Source organism: Stomoxys calcitrans, chromosome 3, assembly GCF_963082655.1.
Source record: "Stomoxys calcitrans chromosome 3, idStoCalc2.1, whole genome shotgun sequence".
Lineage (NCBI taxonomy): Eukaryota > Metazoa > Arthropoda > Insecta > Diptera > Muscidae > Stomoxys > Stomoxys calcitrans.
This window is the reverse complement of record NC_081554.1, coordinates 181,720,081-181,736,181: the sequence shown is the minus strand read 5'-3', so window position 1 is coordinate 181,736,181 and position 16,101 is coordinate 181,720,081. Positions and strand designations below refer to the sequence as shown.

Below are 16,101 nucleotides of genomic sequence, written 5' to 3'. Positions count from 1 at the left end.
TCTATCTATTAATAACAAGTAAGAGCGTGCTAAGTTCGGCCGGGCCGAACCTTATATACCCTCCACCATGGATCGCATTTGTCGAGTTCTTTTCCCAGCATCTCTTCTTAGGCAAAAAAAGGATATAAGAAAAGATTTGCTCTGCTATTAGAGCGATATCAAGATATGGTCCGGTTTGGACCACAATTATATTATATGTTGGAGACCTGTGTAAAATGTCAGCCAATTCGAATAAGAATTACGCCCTTTGGGGGCTCAAGAAGTAAAATAGAGATATCGATTTATATGGGAGCTGTATCAGGCTATACATCGATTCAGACCATAATAAAAGCCGTATGTTGATGGCCATTAGAGAATCCGTCGTACAAAATTTCAGGCAAATCGGATAATAATTGCGACCTCTAGAGGCTCAATAAGTCAAGATCCCAGATCGGTTTATATGATAGCTATATCAGGTTATAATGCGATTTAAACCTTATTTGACACAGTTGTTGAAAGTAAGAATAAAATACGTCATGCAAAAGTTCAGCCAAATCGGATAGGAATTGCGACCTCTAGAAGCTGAAGAAATCAAGTGCCCAGATCTGTTTATATGACAGCTATATCAGCTTATGAACCGATTTGAACCATACTAGGCACAATTGTTGGATATCATAACAAAACACGTCGTGCAAAATTTTATTCCAATCCGATAAGAATTGCGCCCTCTAGAGGCTCAATTAGTCAAGACCCAAGATCGGTTTATATGACAGCTATATCAGGTTATTGACCGATTTGAACAATAATTGGCACAGTTGTTGAATATCATGACAAAATACTTCGGTCAAAAATTCATTCAAATCGGATAAAAATTGCGCCTTCAACTGGCTCAAGAAGTCAAGACCCCAAATCGGTTTATATGGCAGCTATATCAGGTTATGGACTGATTTGAACCATACTTGGCACAATTGTTGGATATCATAACAAAACACGTCGTGCAAAAATTCATTTAAATCTGATAGGAATTGCGCCCTCTAGAGGCTCAAGTAGTCAAGACCCAAGATCGGTGTATATGGCAGCTATATCAGGTTATGGACTGATTTGAACCATACTTAGCACAAGTCATAAAAAAACACCTCATGCCAAATTTCAGCCAAATCAGATAATAATTGCGCCCTCTAGCGGCTCAAGAAGTCAAGACCCCAGATCGGTTTATATGGCAGCTATATCAGGTTATGGACTGATTTAAACATTTTTTGGGCACAGTTGTTGGAAGTCATAATAAAACACCTCATGCTAAATTCCAGCCAAATCCGATAAGAATTGCGCCCTCTAGCGGCTCAAGAAGTCAAGACCCCAGATCGGTTTATATGGCAGCTATATCAATACGTGGACCGATATAGCCCATTTACAATCCCAACCGACCTACACTAATAAGAAGTATTTGTGCAAAATTTCAAGCGACTAGCTCTACTCCTTCGAAAGTTAGCGTGCTTTCGACAGACGGAGGGACCGACGGACGGACATGGCTAGTTCGACTTAAAACGTCATGACGATCAACAACATATGTACTTTATGGGGTCTTAGACAAATATTTCGATTTTAACGAAATTTTCACAGATGGTAGGGGAGTTTGAGCCTCTGATGAAAATAGGGGCGGACCCTCCCCCAATACCCCAATTTTCAAAAACGCCAGATCCCGGAGTTGCGTGCACCGATTTATGCGAAATTTTGTATGCCACCTTATGGTATCCCAAAAACTCGAAATTGATAAAAAAATTTTGGGTCAAGTAACCTGAGGGGATGCCCCATCCCAAAATCCACCCGAACGGACATGTGTACCGATTGGGTCAATATGGGTATCAAATGAAAGGTATTTAAGTGTAGAGTACGAATTTGGCATACAAATTGCACTAATAATTTTTGAAGGTGGGGGGGGGAGTGTTCCCCCACCCACAAAAAAGCCCCACTACCGTAGGATAGGATATATTTATTAGTCATTCCGTTTGCAACACATCGAAATATCCATTTCCGACCCTACAAATGTATTTATATTTCGGATTGTCGTAAAATTCTAAGAAGATTTAACGATATCTGTGTGTCTGTCCGTCCGTCTGTTGTAATCACTCTAGAGCCTTCAAAAATTGAGATATTGAGCTGAAATTTGCCACATATACGTCTGCACGCTGGTTAAGTTCTTGACCGGGGCAAATCGGACCATATTTGGACATAGCTTCTATATAGACCGATTTTACGATGAAGAGTCTAACGCCAATCCGATTTTGCTGAAATTTTAAACGGTAAGTGGTTTTAGGTCTCCCAAAATCTGACCCAAATATGGTTCAGATCGGACTATATTTAGATTTATCTGCCGATATAGACCGATCTGCCGATATAGACCGATCTGCCGATATAGACCGATTTGCCGTAATCTACTCCCAAATGACTTTCATTTGAGTACCATATAGACATGGTCGGCTAATATGTCCATTTGCGGGTGCTTGGGGGTGGGGCGACCTCCCATTACTTAGACCTAATTTTTGCCATATTTGTATTCTTCTGTCGAATACTTTCCATTTGAGGCCCATATTGTCATGAACGTCGAATATATCTATTTAGAAGAGTTTTTGGATTGGGGAGGCCCGCTGGCTACTTGGACTCAAATTTTAATACAATATTCGCTTTCAAGTCTCCAATACCTTTCATTTGATATCCATATTGAGGAGTTTTTGGATTTGGGAGGTCCACTGGCTACTTGGACCCAAATTTTCATACGATATTCGCTTTCTAGTGTCCAATACCTTTCATTTGATATCCATATAGTGCCTATCGGTCCACTTTTGATTTTGGATGGTGTTGTTGGGGTAAGGGGGAGAGACCGGCTCCATCCGTTAACTAAAAATTATATAGCTTATGTTTCCCTACAGACAAACTTACACAATCTGTGAAAATTTTAAGAAAATCGGTTCAGCCGTTTTTGATTCTGATTGATTGATTGATTTTTTGAACAAACAAGAAAACCGAGTTCCATATAGTCATGATGGGTCATATGCCCATTCAAAGCGTTGTTGGAGAGAAGGAGGGACCCTCTATATACTTCGATCTGATTTTGTACGCCAGATTCGTAATCTACTCCCGAATACCTTTGATTTGAGGCCCATATTGACATGAACGCCCAATATGTCTGTTTGGGTGAATTTTAGGGTTGGGGCGGCCCGATGGGTTAAGTACCCATCCAAATTTATCTATTTTCCAATACCTTTCATTTGATACCCATATTGTTCTGATCGGTCCACTTTTGATTTTGGTGGCATTTTTGGGTAAAGGGGGAGGGTTCGCCCCCTTCCGAAATCAAGAAACTATAAAGCCTATTTCTTCTTCCTGACAATATTCGCAATCTACTCCCGACTACTTTTCATTTGAGTCCCATATTGTCGAATAAATCTATTTAGGGTGTTTTGGGGTTGGGGCCAGTTCCTTGGACCCAATTATTTATATGAAATTTGTTCTCTACTCCTGAATACCTTTCATTTGAGTCCCATATTGTCCCCATCGGTCCACTTCCCCTCACACTAATTTTCAGCAACGCAAGATCTCGGAGATGGGTGGTGCGATTTAGGCGAAATTTTGTGTGCTCTCGTATAGCAACCTCAAAACAAAACGATTTGGTATCCAAATTTTGGATGGGGTACCTAGGGCGTGAAGTGGGGTAACCCACCTCCAAATCCTGCCGAATGAATGTTTAAACCAATCACAACAAAATAGGACTCAAATGAAAGGTATTTCGGATTAGAAAACGTATCTGATATTCAATTGTCGGATCCAGAATGGGGAGGGGGGGACCACCCCAACCCCCAAAACACCTCTAAATCGGACATATGTACCGACCATGCGAATATGGGATTCAAATGAAAGGTATTTCGGAGTTAAATACGAATCTGATATCCAAATGTGGGACCAAGTTTCTGGGGGTCCACCCCCTCCCCAAAACAACCCCCAAACAGTACTTATTTACTGACTCTGGCAATATGGGGCTCAAATTAAGGGTTTTTTGAGAGTAGAATACGAATCTGACATTCAAATGAGGGACCAAGTGTTTGAGGGGCCGCCCCTCCACAAAAACTCCCCCAAAAAGGACAAATATGCGACCATAGCAATATGGGACTCAAACGAAAGGTCTTTGCGAATAATGCACGAATGTGATAAAAATTTTCTTGGAAATATGTCTATGGGGCCACCCCACCCCCATAACACCAACCAAATAAGACGCATTTGCTGACCACAGCAATATGGGGCTCAAATAAGAGGTATTTTAAAGTAAAACACGAATATGCTATAAACTTTCAAGGCCAAGTCAATGAGCGGATGCCCCATACCCCAAAACACCCCCAAACCGTTCATGTTTGCCGACTATGGACTTATGGGACTCAAATGAAAGATGTTTGAGAGTAGACCACGAATCTGATATCAACATTCGGGACCAACTGTCTAGGGGACGTCCCACCACCTTAACAAACCCCAAACAGGACGTATTTGCTCACCCAAGACAATTTGGGTCTTCAAGGCAGTGGAGCTCGATATTGATAGTTTTTGGGGCCCATACCCCAAACCGGACATATTTTATATTAAAAAAAAGAATTTCATATCTAATTTCGAGTTCAATGCCAATATGGGGTTCAAATAAATGATATACAGATGAAAAAGAAGTCTTTTTAAGGCAAACACGGTGGTACACGCAAACCGGGAAGACCAAGCCCGATGGAAAGATCAAGAGATTCGAGGAGACACCTCGAAACTTGGTGTCAGAGATTTTCGAATGAGCGCAGAAGATCGAGGCGCTTGGAAAGCTATTCGGCACACATAAGAATAGAGCATGATGCTGATATATGTTCAGGGCTTAGTGTTTGGGGAACCACCCCACTCCCCAAAACGCCCCTAAATCGGGCATATTTAACGACCATGTCAATGTGGGGCTCAAATGAAAGTTATTGGAGAGTACGAATCTGATATTCAAATATGGCACTATGTATTTGGCGCACCGCCTCTTCCCCAAAACACCCCCCCCCCCCAGAGAGTACAAATTTATCGACCATGGCCATATGTGGCTCAAATGAAAGTTATTTGAGATTAGAAAACTAATTTGATAAGAAATTGAGAACAAGTGTTTGGGGGACGCTCATGAATAAGGAAAAGGCGTAAAATTCTCACATATCAATCAGTGCTGTCCAATTCAAGTTTGAGCTCAATGGACCTCCTTGTTATATCTTTGGGAAGAAGTTTTAGTTGCCATATAGACTGATTTCGGTAAAATATAGCAAAGCATTCGGCCTGGCCGAACTAAATCTGTTTGTACTTGAAAGTTGTTATACCCTCCACCATACCTTCCACCATAGGATGGTCATTCGTCATTCTGTTTGTAACTCCTCCAATTATTCGTCCTCAAATTATTCGTCTAAGACCCCATAAAGTATATATATTTTTGATCGTCATGACATTTTAAGTCGAACTAGCCATGTCCGTCCGTCTATCTGTCGAAAGCACGCCAACTTTCGAAGGAGTAAAGCTAGCCGCTTGAAATTTTGCAAAAATATTTTATATAAGTGTAGGTCGGTTGGAATTGTAAATGGGCTATATCGGTCCATGTTTTTATATAGCTGCCATATAAACCGATCTGGGATCTTGACTTCTTGAGCCACTAGAGGGCACAATTCTTATCCGATTTGGCTGAAATTTTGCGTGAGGTGTTTTATTATGACTTCCAACAACTGTGCTGAGAATAGTTCAAATCGGTTCATAACCTGATATAGCTGGCATATAAACCGATCTGGGGTCTTGACTTCTTAAGCCTCTGCAGAGAGTTCAAACCGGTTCATAACCTGATATAGCTGGCATATAAACCGATCTGGCGTCTTGACGTCTTAAGCCTCTACAGGGAGCAATTCCTATCCGATTTGGCTGAAATTTTGCATGAGGTGTTTTGTTATGACTTTCAACAACTGTGATGAGAATAGTTCAAATCGATCCATAACCTGATATAGCTGGCATATAAACCGATCTGGGGTCTTGGCGTCTTAAGCCTCTGCAGGGAGTTCAAACCGGTTCATAACCTGATATAGCTGGCATATAAACCGATCTGGCGTCTTGACGTCTTAAGCCTCTACAGGGAGCAATTCCTATCCGATTTGGCTGAAATATTGCATGAAGTGTTTTGTTATGACTTTCAACAACTGTGATGAGAATAGTTCAAATCGGTCCATAACCTGATATAGCTGCCATATAAACCGATCTGGGGTTTTGACTTCTTAAGCCTCTACAGGGAGAAATTCCTATCCGAATTGGCTGAAATATTGCATGAGGTGTTTTGTTATGACTTTCAACAAATGTGCTAAGAATAGTTCAAATCGGTCCATAATCTGATATAGCTTCCATCGGTCTCGGTCCTATAAACCGATCTGGGGTCTTGACTTCTTGAGCTACTAGAGGGCGCAATTATTATGTGATTGAGCTGAAATTTGAAATTGTACAACGGCTTCTCTTGTGACCTTTAACATACGTGTCGAAAATGGCATGAATCGGCTTATAGCCTAATGCAGCTCCCCTATAAACCGATCTCCCTAGTTAAATTCTTCAGCCCCCGAAGTGCGCAATTCTTACTAGATTTGGCTGAAATTTCACTTCAATTGGGTTGCCCAAAAAGTAATTGCGGATTTTTTAAAAGAAAGTAAATGCATTTTTAATAAAACTTAGAATGAACTTTAATCAAATATACTTTTTTTACACGTTTTTTCTAAAGCAAGCTAAAAGTAACAGCTGATAACTGACAGAAGAAAGAATGCAATTACAGAGTCACAAGAAAAATCCGCAATTACTTTTTGGGCAACCCAATACTATGGTCTCCAATATGCAGTTCAATTATGGTCCGAAATGAACCATAACTTGATATTGTTCCAATAACAAGGCAATTCTTTTCTTTTATTCTTTGTTTGTCTAAAAAGAGATACCGTGGTGAGAGCTCGACAAATGCGATCCATGGTGGAGGGTAACTAAGATTTGGCTCGGCCGAACTTAGCACACTTTTACTTGTTTATAATTAGCTTTTTATTGTTTTGTTGTTACTTTAACGAGGGCATATTTTGTTGGAAAGTTTTGTGTACTTTTCAAATGTGGTGCATTCGGGATTGTCCAAGATGATATGATCGATTTCGGTTATTCGAACATCTGCACCATTGCGTGAGAACACCTTGGGGCCCACAATATTCGAGAGGACATTCCTGATGTTTTGGTTTCCATGGAATATGCAATGAGATGAATTGGCATAGGCAAATGAACAGAAATAGAGACCATTGACGGCAATCAGAAATTCGGATTCTTTGCAGGCTATGCCCAGTCTAAAAGGTTTGTTAAACTCAAAGGGGAAGCCACCCTCAGTCTCATTTCTAGAATATCTAAGAAATGTCAAGTAATAATAAAATTAATAAAATACTTTTTTTATTTTTCTTAAGTTCACTTACATGTAGGTAGGAATGAGTCCATCATGGATCGGCTCCGAATAGCTGCGATAGACTGTTCTGGTTTTAAAGTCTACACTCAAGTGCATCATGAGCGATTCATCATGGGCATGCTGCAGATTTATATAGAAATTTCCAGTTGGCAGGCCATAACATTGGCCTGTAAGCACCATCAGATGACCCGGCTTAAATTGTATGGGTATATCGTTGCTGAAGTTTAAGGTGTCCGGGTAATACGGAATACATTTTGTGGATGGCCACAGCTTGGGATGGACTTGACGATGATCCACACGTGTGATTTGTTTGATATCACCACCAATGTGAATGGGAGAATTGGTATAAAGCAGATTGAATTCAAATAGACATTGTTCCTCGCCATTGATGGAAATGTTAGATGTCTTATTTATTTGGATGTTTACATTGAGCTCTTCTTGGAGAGACTGAAATACCTTTTCATATTTTTTACCTGTATCATGATTTGACACGGTTATTTTAAATTCTTTAAATGACACCTGTATAGTGAGGAAGGGCAGGGCATTCGGATTTTCGGTTAATTTCGAACCCATAAACTTTATGAAGAATCTGAAATTGCAAAAACAAACAAAAACAAGTAAGAGCGTGCTAAGTTACCCTCCACCATGGATCGCATTTGTCGAGTTCTTTTCCCGGCATCTCTTCTTACGCAAAAAAGGATATAAGAAAAGATTTGCTCTGCTATTAGAGCGATATCAAGATATGGTCCGGTTTGGACCACAATTAAATTGTATTTTGGAGACCTGTGTAAAATGTCAGCCAATTCGAATAAGAATTGCACCCTTTGGAGGCTCAAGATGTAAAATAGAGAGATCGATTTATATGGGAGCTGTATCGGGCTATAGACCGATTTAGACCATAATAATCACCTATGTTGATGGTCATGAGAGGACCCGTCGTACAAAATTTCAGGCAATTTGGATAATAATTGCGACCTCTAGATGCTCAAGAAGTCAAGTGCCCAGATCGGTTTATATGTGAGCTATATTAGGATATGAACCGATTTGAACCTTATTTGACGCAGTTGTTGAAAGTAAGAATAAAATACTTCATGCAAAATTTCAGCCAAATCGGATAAGAATTGCGCCCTCTAGAGGCTCAAGAAGTCAAAACCCAAGATCGGTTTATATGACAGCTATATCAGGTTATGAATCGATTTGAACCATACTTGGCAAAGTTGTTGGATATCATAACAAAACATGTCGTACAAAATTACATTTAAATCGGATAAGAATTGCGCCCTCTAGAGGCTCAAGAAGTCAAAACCCAAGATCGGTTTATATGACAGCTATATCAGGTTATGAATCGATTTGAACCATACTTGGTACAGTTGTTGGATATCATAACAAAACATGTCGTACAAAATTTCAGACAAATCGGATAGGAATTGCGCCCTCTAGAGGCTCAAGAAGTCAAAACCCAAGATCGGGTAATATGGCAGCTATATCAAAACATGGACCGATATGGCCCATTTACAATATCAACCGACCTACACTAACAAGAAGTATTTGTGCAAAATTTCAAGCGGCTAGCTTGACTGTCACGACAATCAAGAATATATATACTCTATGGGATCTCAGACGAATATTTCGAGTAGTTGCAAACAAAATGACGAAATTAGTATACCCCCCATCCTATGGTGGAGGTTATAAAAATTTAGAGTACGTTGAAAATGTTCCATTTAAATTTTTGCTAAATAATAAGGGATCCTCTAACCATTGACTATGTAAAGGAAAACAATATAAACAATGAAGTTTCCACGTTCAAGATAAAGCTGCAAGATTTTGTGATAAAAAAAGTTCTAGGCGGTCGTTTTTGAAATTTCTGAAATTTGGGAGAAAACAAATAAAAACCTGCTAAGTTGGCCGGGCTGAATCCTACATACCCTACACACCATGAATCGTATTGTTTGGACTGATTCTCTCTATAGGCAGAAACTAAACTAGTAAAAGCGTTCTAAGATCGGCCGGGCTGAATCTTGGGAACCCACCACACCATGGATTCTGGAAAAATATGGGAGCTATATCTGGTTATAGACCGAATTGAACCGTAATTTGCTCAGTTGTTGAGAGTCATAACAGAATACTATATGGAAAATTGCAGATGTAAGGGCTAAAAAAATCAAATCGGGAAATCGGTTTATATGTGAGCTATATCATGTTCTTGACCGATTTGGACCGTACTTGGCACAGTTGTTGGAATTCGTAACAAAACACAATGCATTCAGTCTAATCGTTTCAAAAATTGGGGCTTCCAGGGGCTCAAGAAGTCAAATCGGGAGATCGGTTTAGAGGGGAGCTATATCCAAATCTAAACCGAAATGGCCCATTTGCAATCCCCAACGACCTACATCAATACAAAATATCTGTGCAAAATTTCAAGCGGCTAGCTCTACGCGTTCGATCGCTGTCGTTATTTCGACAGTCAGACGGACGGACATGGCTAGTTCGAATCAGAATTTCGAGACGATCAAGAATATACATACTTTATGTGGTCTTGGATCAATATTTCGAGGTGTTACAAATGCAATGACTATATAAACCAACAAGGATGCCGCAAAGCCCAACATAAGTCACTGTGTCAAATTTCCGCAAAATCGGATAATAAATGTGGCTTTTATGGGCCGAAGACCCTAAATCGGAGGGTCGGTCTATATGGCAGCTATATCTAAATCTGGACCGATCGGGGCCAAATTGACGAAGGATGTCGAAGGACCTAAAAAAACTCACTGTCCCATATTTCAGCGACGTCGGATAATAAATGTTCCTTTTATGGGCCTAAGACCTTAAATCGGCCGATGGATCTATATGGGGGCTATATCAAGATATAGTCCGATATAGCCCATCTTCCAACTTAACCTGCTTATGGACAAAAAAAGAATCTGTGCAAAGTTTGAGCGCAATATCTCTATTTTTAAAGACTGTAGCTGTGATTTCAACAGACAGACGGACGGACATGGCTAGATCGTCTTAGATTTTTACGCTGATCAAAAATATATATACTTTATAGGGTCGGAAATGGATATTTCGATGTGTTGCAAACGGAATGACAAAATGAATATACCCCCATCCTTCGGTGGTGGTTATAAAAAGGACCATGATTTGCGGATGGGCACCTGGAATATCCGCACTCTTTATAGAGCAGGTGCAGTATACGCGCTGGCGGATGTGCTAGAGAAGTACAAGACAGATATTACCGTCTTACAGGAAGTGCGATGGACTGGGAATGGCGTCACAACAACACCAAACGGTGACGAACTATCCTATAGCTGCCATAACACGAGGCATGAATTTGACTGTGGATTTGTGGTTAGTCGGAGACTGAAACACCTTTGTCTCCAGCTTTACTCCGGTGGATGAGAGGCTAGCCACAATCCGCATAAAAGCCAAATTTGTCAACATCAGCCATATTTGTGCCCATGCCCCGACGGAAGACAAAGACGAGCAGACCAAGGATATTTTCTACCAGCGCCTAGAGAGAGAATATGACCGCTGCCCCGCCCATGATAGTAAAACCGTTCTGGGAGATTTTAATGCGAAAATAGGGAAGGAAGACATTTTTGTTCCAACAGTCGGAAGGTTAGCCCCCACGAGATAACGTCCAGTAATGGGTTGAGGCGGATAGATTTCGCCGCGGCAAAAAACATGGTAGTTAGTAGCACCAGATTTTAACATAAAAATATTCACAAAGCCACATGGCTGTCATCCGATCAAAACCAGGAATTTGGTTCCACGTTGTGATAGATGGAAGGCATTCATCCAGCGTGTTAGATGTGCGTTCGATCCGTGGAGCGAATATAGATACGGATCATTACCTTGTTGCAGCAAAGGTTCGCACCCGTTGGAACATGGCGAGAAAAGTACGATCTGACACTGCACGGAAGCTGGACATTGAAAAGCTGCAGACACAACAAATGGCAGCGGCATACTCCACTCGACTGACCCAACTGCTTGATGAAAGCACTCCTTGTTCCGATGATATAATGGCGCAAAGGCAAACTATTGCCCAATCCATGGAAAATGCCGCGAAATCTGTACTTGGGTACCGGAAGCCTCCTCCAAGAAACCCATCGTACGACCAAGAGTGTCGAGATGCTACTGAAGCCAAGGATGCAGCATATAGAGCAACACTGTAATCGGTAGATGAAAGAGTGGTATCTGGAGAAAAGGAGAGAGGAGAAACGTCTATTCCGCAGAAAGAAAAAGGAAATGGAAAGACGTGAGTGTGAGCGAATTGAGATGTACAGGAGTCAGAATGAAGTGCGGAAAGAATTTGATAGCGTTTAGCGTTTGAAAGCGTAAAGCTAGCCGCTTGAAATTTTGCACAAATACTTAATTTTTATGTAGGTCGTAATGGGCCATATCGGTTCAGATTTAGATATAGCTCCAATAGAAACAGACCTCCCGATTTGACTACTTGAGCCCCTCCGATTTGACTTCTTGAGCCCTTACAATCTGCAATTTTTGTCCGATTTGGCTGAAATTTCGGACGTTTTGTTCTGTTAGGACTTCCAACAACTTTGCCTATGTACGGTCCGAGTTGGTCCATAACCTCACATTGCTCCCATATAAAACGATCTCCCGATTTGACTTCTTAAGCCCTTACAAGCCGCAATTTTCGTCTGATTTGGCTGAAATTATGCATGTGGTGTTCTACTATGATTTCCAACAACTGTGCTAAGTACGTTCCAAATCGGTGTATAATCTGATATGCAAAAGCAAATTTTGCCCATGAATATTCCACTAAGGCACAGGGGCAAACTTCTCACATATCAATGAGTGCAGTCCGATTCAAATTTAAGCTCAATGATAAGGGGCCTCCTCTTTATTGCCGAGTCCGAACGACGTGTCGCAGTGCGACACCTCTTTGGAGAGAAGTTTTACATGGCATAGTACCTCAAAAATGTTGCCAGTATTAGGAGGGGATCTAGCCATGTCCGTCTGTCGAAATCACGATAGCGGTCGAACGAGTAAAGTTAGCCGCTTGAAATTTTGCACAGATACTTCTTATTAATGCCCCTGTTTGCCTTAGTGGAATGTTCATGGGCAAATTTTGCGTTTTACTTCTTATTGCTGTAGGTCTTTGGGGTTTGCAAATGTGCAATATCGGTTCAGATTCAGATATAGTTCCCATGTATATATGATCCCCCGATTTGATTTCTTAAGTTCATGGAAGCCTCAATTTTCATCCGATTTGGCTGAAATTCAGAGCAAAGACTTGTGTTTTGACTTTCGACATCCATGCATCCATGATCCGAATCGGCCTATAAACAGATATAGCCCCCCCCCCCCCCAGGTACCGATATTACCAAATACAAACTCAGTTTATAAGGGAACATTTTTAGCGGAATCCATGGGGGTGGTTACCCAAGATTCGGCCCAGTCGAACTTTGCACGCTTTTACTTGTTAACTTGTTCACTTACACCTTAGGATTTTGTATAGTTGTAACATCAATGTCAAAATACTGGCCATAAGTAAGATGAGTTGCCAAATGACCGTTGAATTCAGTTTTAGAAATTTCATTCATTTTTTTTTTTTTGACTTTTCACTTGATTTTATGAGTTGTAGTTCAACAATTTACAAAGCAAACCGCAGTATGACTGATTGCCAAAGGCTTTAGCGACTGATATTTATACCAGAATTTTGGGGATTTCAGTATACATTTGTGAGAGTAATTCTAGCACAGTATTTGTAAATGATTTTGAACCCCACGAAATCCTTTCCCTACATCAGAACCTTAGATTAAATGTTTCGGGTTTATAAAGGGGAAGACATTTTCCTTTGATATGCATGTATGTACACTGAAAAAAAAAAAATTGAAACGGATGGTCATGTCCGTAAGTAAATAGGAAGTTAATATTAAAGATAGCATCTCATTTTAAAGTTTTGGTTCTTTGGCTCGTTTTCATTGCTCAAATCCCACGAATAAGGAAATATCTTAAATTTTATTTTGTTTTTTTCAGTGTATGTTGAAGATATTGAAAGTTCTCACGAACATTCTATTTAGGAGACAGTGGATACTTCCCTCATATCAATGAGGGCAGTTCGATTAAAACTTTAACTCAAGGCAAGGTGACCTCTTGTTTATGCCGAGACACAATTTGAATGTCTCCAGCATTTGCAAGGGTACAAGCCATGCCAATAATGCTTTCTGATCTTCACGCCGGAATTTGAATTCAGGCGTTCGGCGTCATTGTCAGGCATGACGTAGGGGATTTATGAATACGCCGGTAATCTACCATAAATGTTTGGCATTAGGTTGGTTAATTAAATTAAAACTCATTAAAGAAAAAGACATACAAACAATGGAATTAATCCCTATGGTATCTCTGTATATTATCAACAAATAAATTCTTCTATTTTTCTAAACCGCAGCTCAGACAGCGATAAAAGTCTCATTGCCTTCATTCTGCGGCATAAAAATTTCCATAGTTATGCTAGCATATCAAAGAAACAGATAGCAACTGGCACAAACATGGTATTTCAGAACTAAACAAGTAAAAAGACTTTAAGTTCGGCCGGGCCGAACTTTGGATACCCACTACCTCGGGTATATATGTAAACCACCTTCCATCAAAATCCGGTGAAAATTGCATACTTTATGTCCCTTAGCAGTTGTATCGAAATATGTTCCGATTTGGACCAAATACTAATAAGTACAGTAGCTATATCTAAAAATAAACCGATCGGAACATAAGTCAGTGAAATGGGATTATAAATGCCCCTTTTATGGGGCCAAGACTTTAAATCGAGATATCTGTCTACATGGCAGATATATCCAAAATCTGGATCGATTTGGGCCAAGTTGCAGAAAAATGTCGAAGAGCCTAACACAAAGCACTGTCCCAAGTTTCGGCGAAATCGGACAATAAATGCGCCTTTTATGGGCCCAAAACCTTAAATCGGGAGATCCGTCTATATGGCAGCCATATTCAAATCTGGGCCGATCTGGGCCAAAATGAAGAAAGATGTCGAAGAGCCTAACACAAATCACTGTTCCAAGTTTCGGCGAAATCGGACAATAAATGCTCCTTTTATGGGCCCAAAACCTTAAATCGGGAGATCGGTCTATATGGCAGCTATATTAAAATCTGGGCCGATTTGTGCCATATTGCAGAAGTATGTCAAGGGGCTTTACTTTACTCACTGTCCCAAATTTCGGCGACATCGGATAATAAATTCGCCTTTTATGGGCCCAAAACCTTTAATCGAGAAATCGGTGTATACGGCAGCTATATTCAAATCCGAACCGATCAGGGCCAAATTGAAGAAAGATGTCGAAGGGCCTAAGACAACTTACTGTCCCGAATTTCAGCAAAGTTGGATAATAAATGTGGATTTTATGGACCTTAGACCATAAATCGGAGGATCGGTCTATATGGCAGCTATATTCAAATCTGAACCGATCAGGTGCAAATTGAAGAAAGATGTCGAAGGACCTTGCACAACTCACTGTCCCAAATTTCAGCAAAATCGGATTATAAATGTGGCTTTTATGGGCCCAAAACCTTAAATCGAGAGTTCCGTCTACGTGGTAGCTATATCCAAATCTGAACCGATCTGGGTCAAATTGACGAATGATGTCGAAGAGCCCAACACAACTCACTGTTCCAAATTTCAGCTAAAACAGATAATAAATATGGCTTTTATGGGCCGAAGACCCTAATTCGGAGGATCGGTCTATATGGAAGCTATATCCAAATTTGGACCGATCTTGGCCAAATTGACGAATGATGTCGAAGAGCCCAACACAACTCACTGTCCCAAATTTCAGCAAAATCGGATAATAAATGTGGCTTTTATGGGCCGAAGACCCTAAATCGGAGGATCGGTCTATATGGCAGCTATATCCATATCTGAACCAATCTGGGCCAAATTGACGAATGATGTCGAAGAGCCCAACACAACTCAATGTCCCAAATTTCAGCAAAATCCGATAATAGATGTGGCTTTTATGGGCCTAAGACCCTAAATCGGAGGGTCGGTCTATATGGCAGCTATATCTAAATCTGGACCGATTGGGGCCAAATTGACGAAGGATGTCCTAACACAACTCACTGTCCCAAATTTCAGCGACATCGGATAATAAATGTGACTTTTATGGGCCTAAGACCCTAAATCGGAGGATCGAAATCTGGACAGCTATATCGAAATCTGGACCGATCTGGTCCAAATTGACGGAGGATGTCGAAGGACCTTGCACAACTCACTGTCCCAAATTTCAGCAAAAACAGATAATAAATGTGACTTTTATGGGCCGAAGACCCTAAATCGGCAGATCGGTCTATATGGGGGCTATATCAAGATATAGTCCGATATAGCTCATCTTCGAACTTAACCTGCTTATGAACAAAAAAAGAATCTGTGCAAAATTTCAGCTCAATATTTTTATTTTTAAAGACTGTAGCGTGATTTCAACAGACCGACGGGCAGACGGACGGACATGCCTAGATCGTCTTAGATTTTTATGCTGATCAATAATATATATACTTTATAGGGTCGGAAATAGATATTTCGATGTTTTGCAAACGGAATGACAAAATGAATATACCCCCATCCTTCGGTGGTGGGTATAAAAAAA

The 16,101-nt window shown here is 40.5% G+C and overlaps 1 protein-coding gene across 1 annotated transcript; it reads right to left on the bottom strand.

Moving 5' to 3' along the window:
- Positions 1-7,078: 7,078 nt before the first annotated feature.
- On the bottom strand, positions 7,079-13,092 carry LOC106092820 (uncharacterized). Its single transcript, XM_013259745.2, has 3 exons — positions 12,944-13,092; positions 7,491-8,069; positions 7,079-7,424 (listed from the first exon to the last, which is right to left on the bottom strand). The coding sequence occupies exons 1-3, from the start codon at positions 13,045-13,047 to the stop codon at positions 7,097-7,099; spliced, it is 1,011 nt and encodes a 336-aa protein (XP_013115199.2). The 5' UTR covers positions 13,048-13,092; the 3' UTR covers positions 7,079-7,096.
- Between the last annotated feature and the right edge of the window lie 3,009 nt (positions 13,093-16,101).

Coding starts and splice junctions, on each gene's coding strand:
- LOC106092820 (XM_013259745.2), bottom strand. CDS start 13,047: ATGAATGAAATTTCTAAAACTGAATTCAACGGTCATTTGGCAACTCAT. Junction 8,070..12,943: donor ACTATACAAAATCCTAAGGT/GTAAGTGAACAA, acceptor TTGCAATTTCAG/ATTCTTCATAAAGTTTATGG. Junction 7,425..7,490: donor GGACTCATTCCTACCTACAT/GTAAGTGAACTT, acceptor GACATTTCTTAG/ATATTCTAGAAATGAGACTG.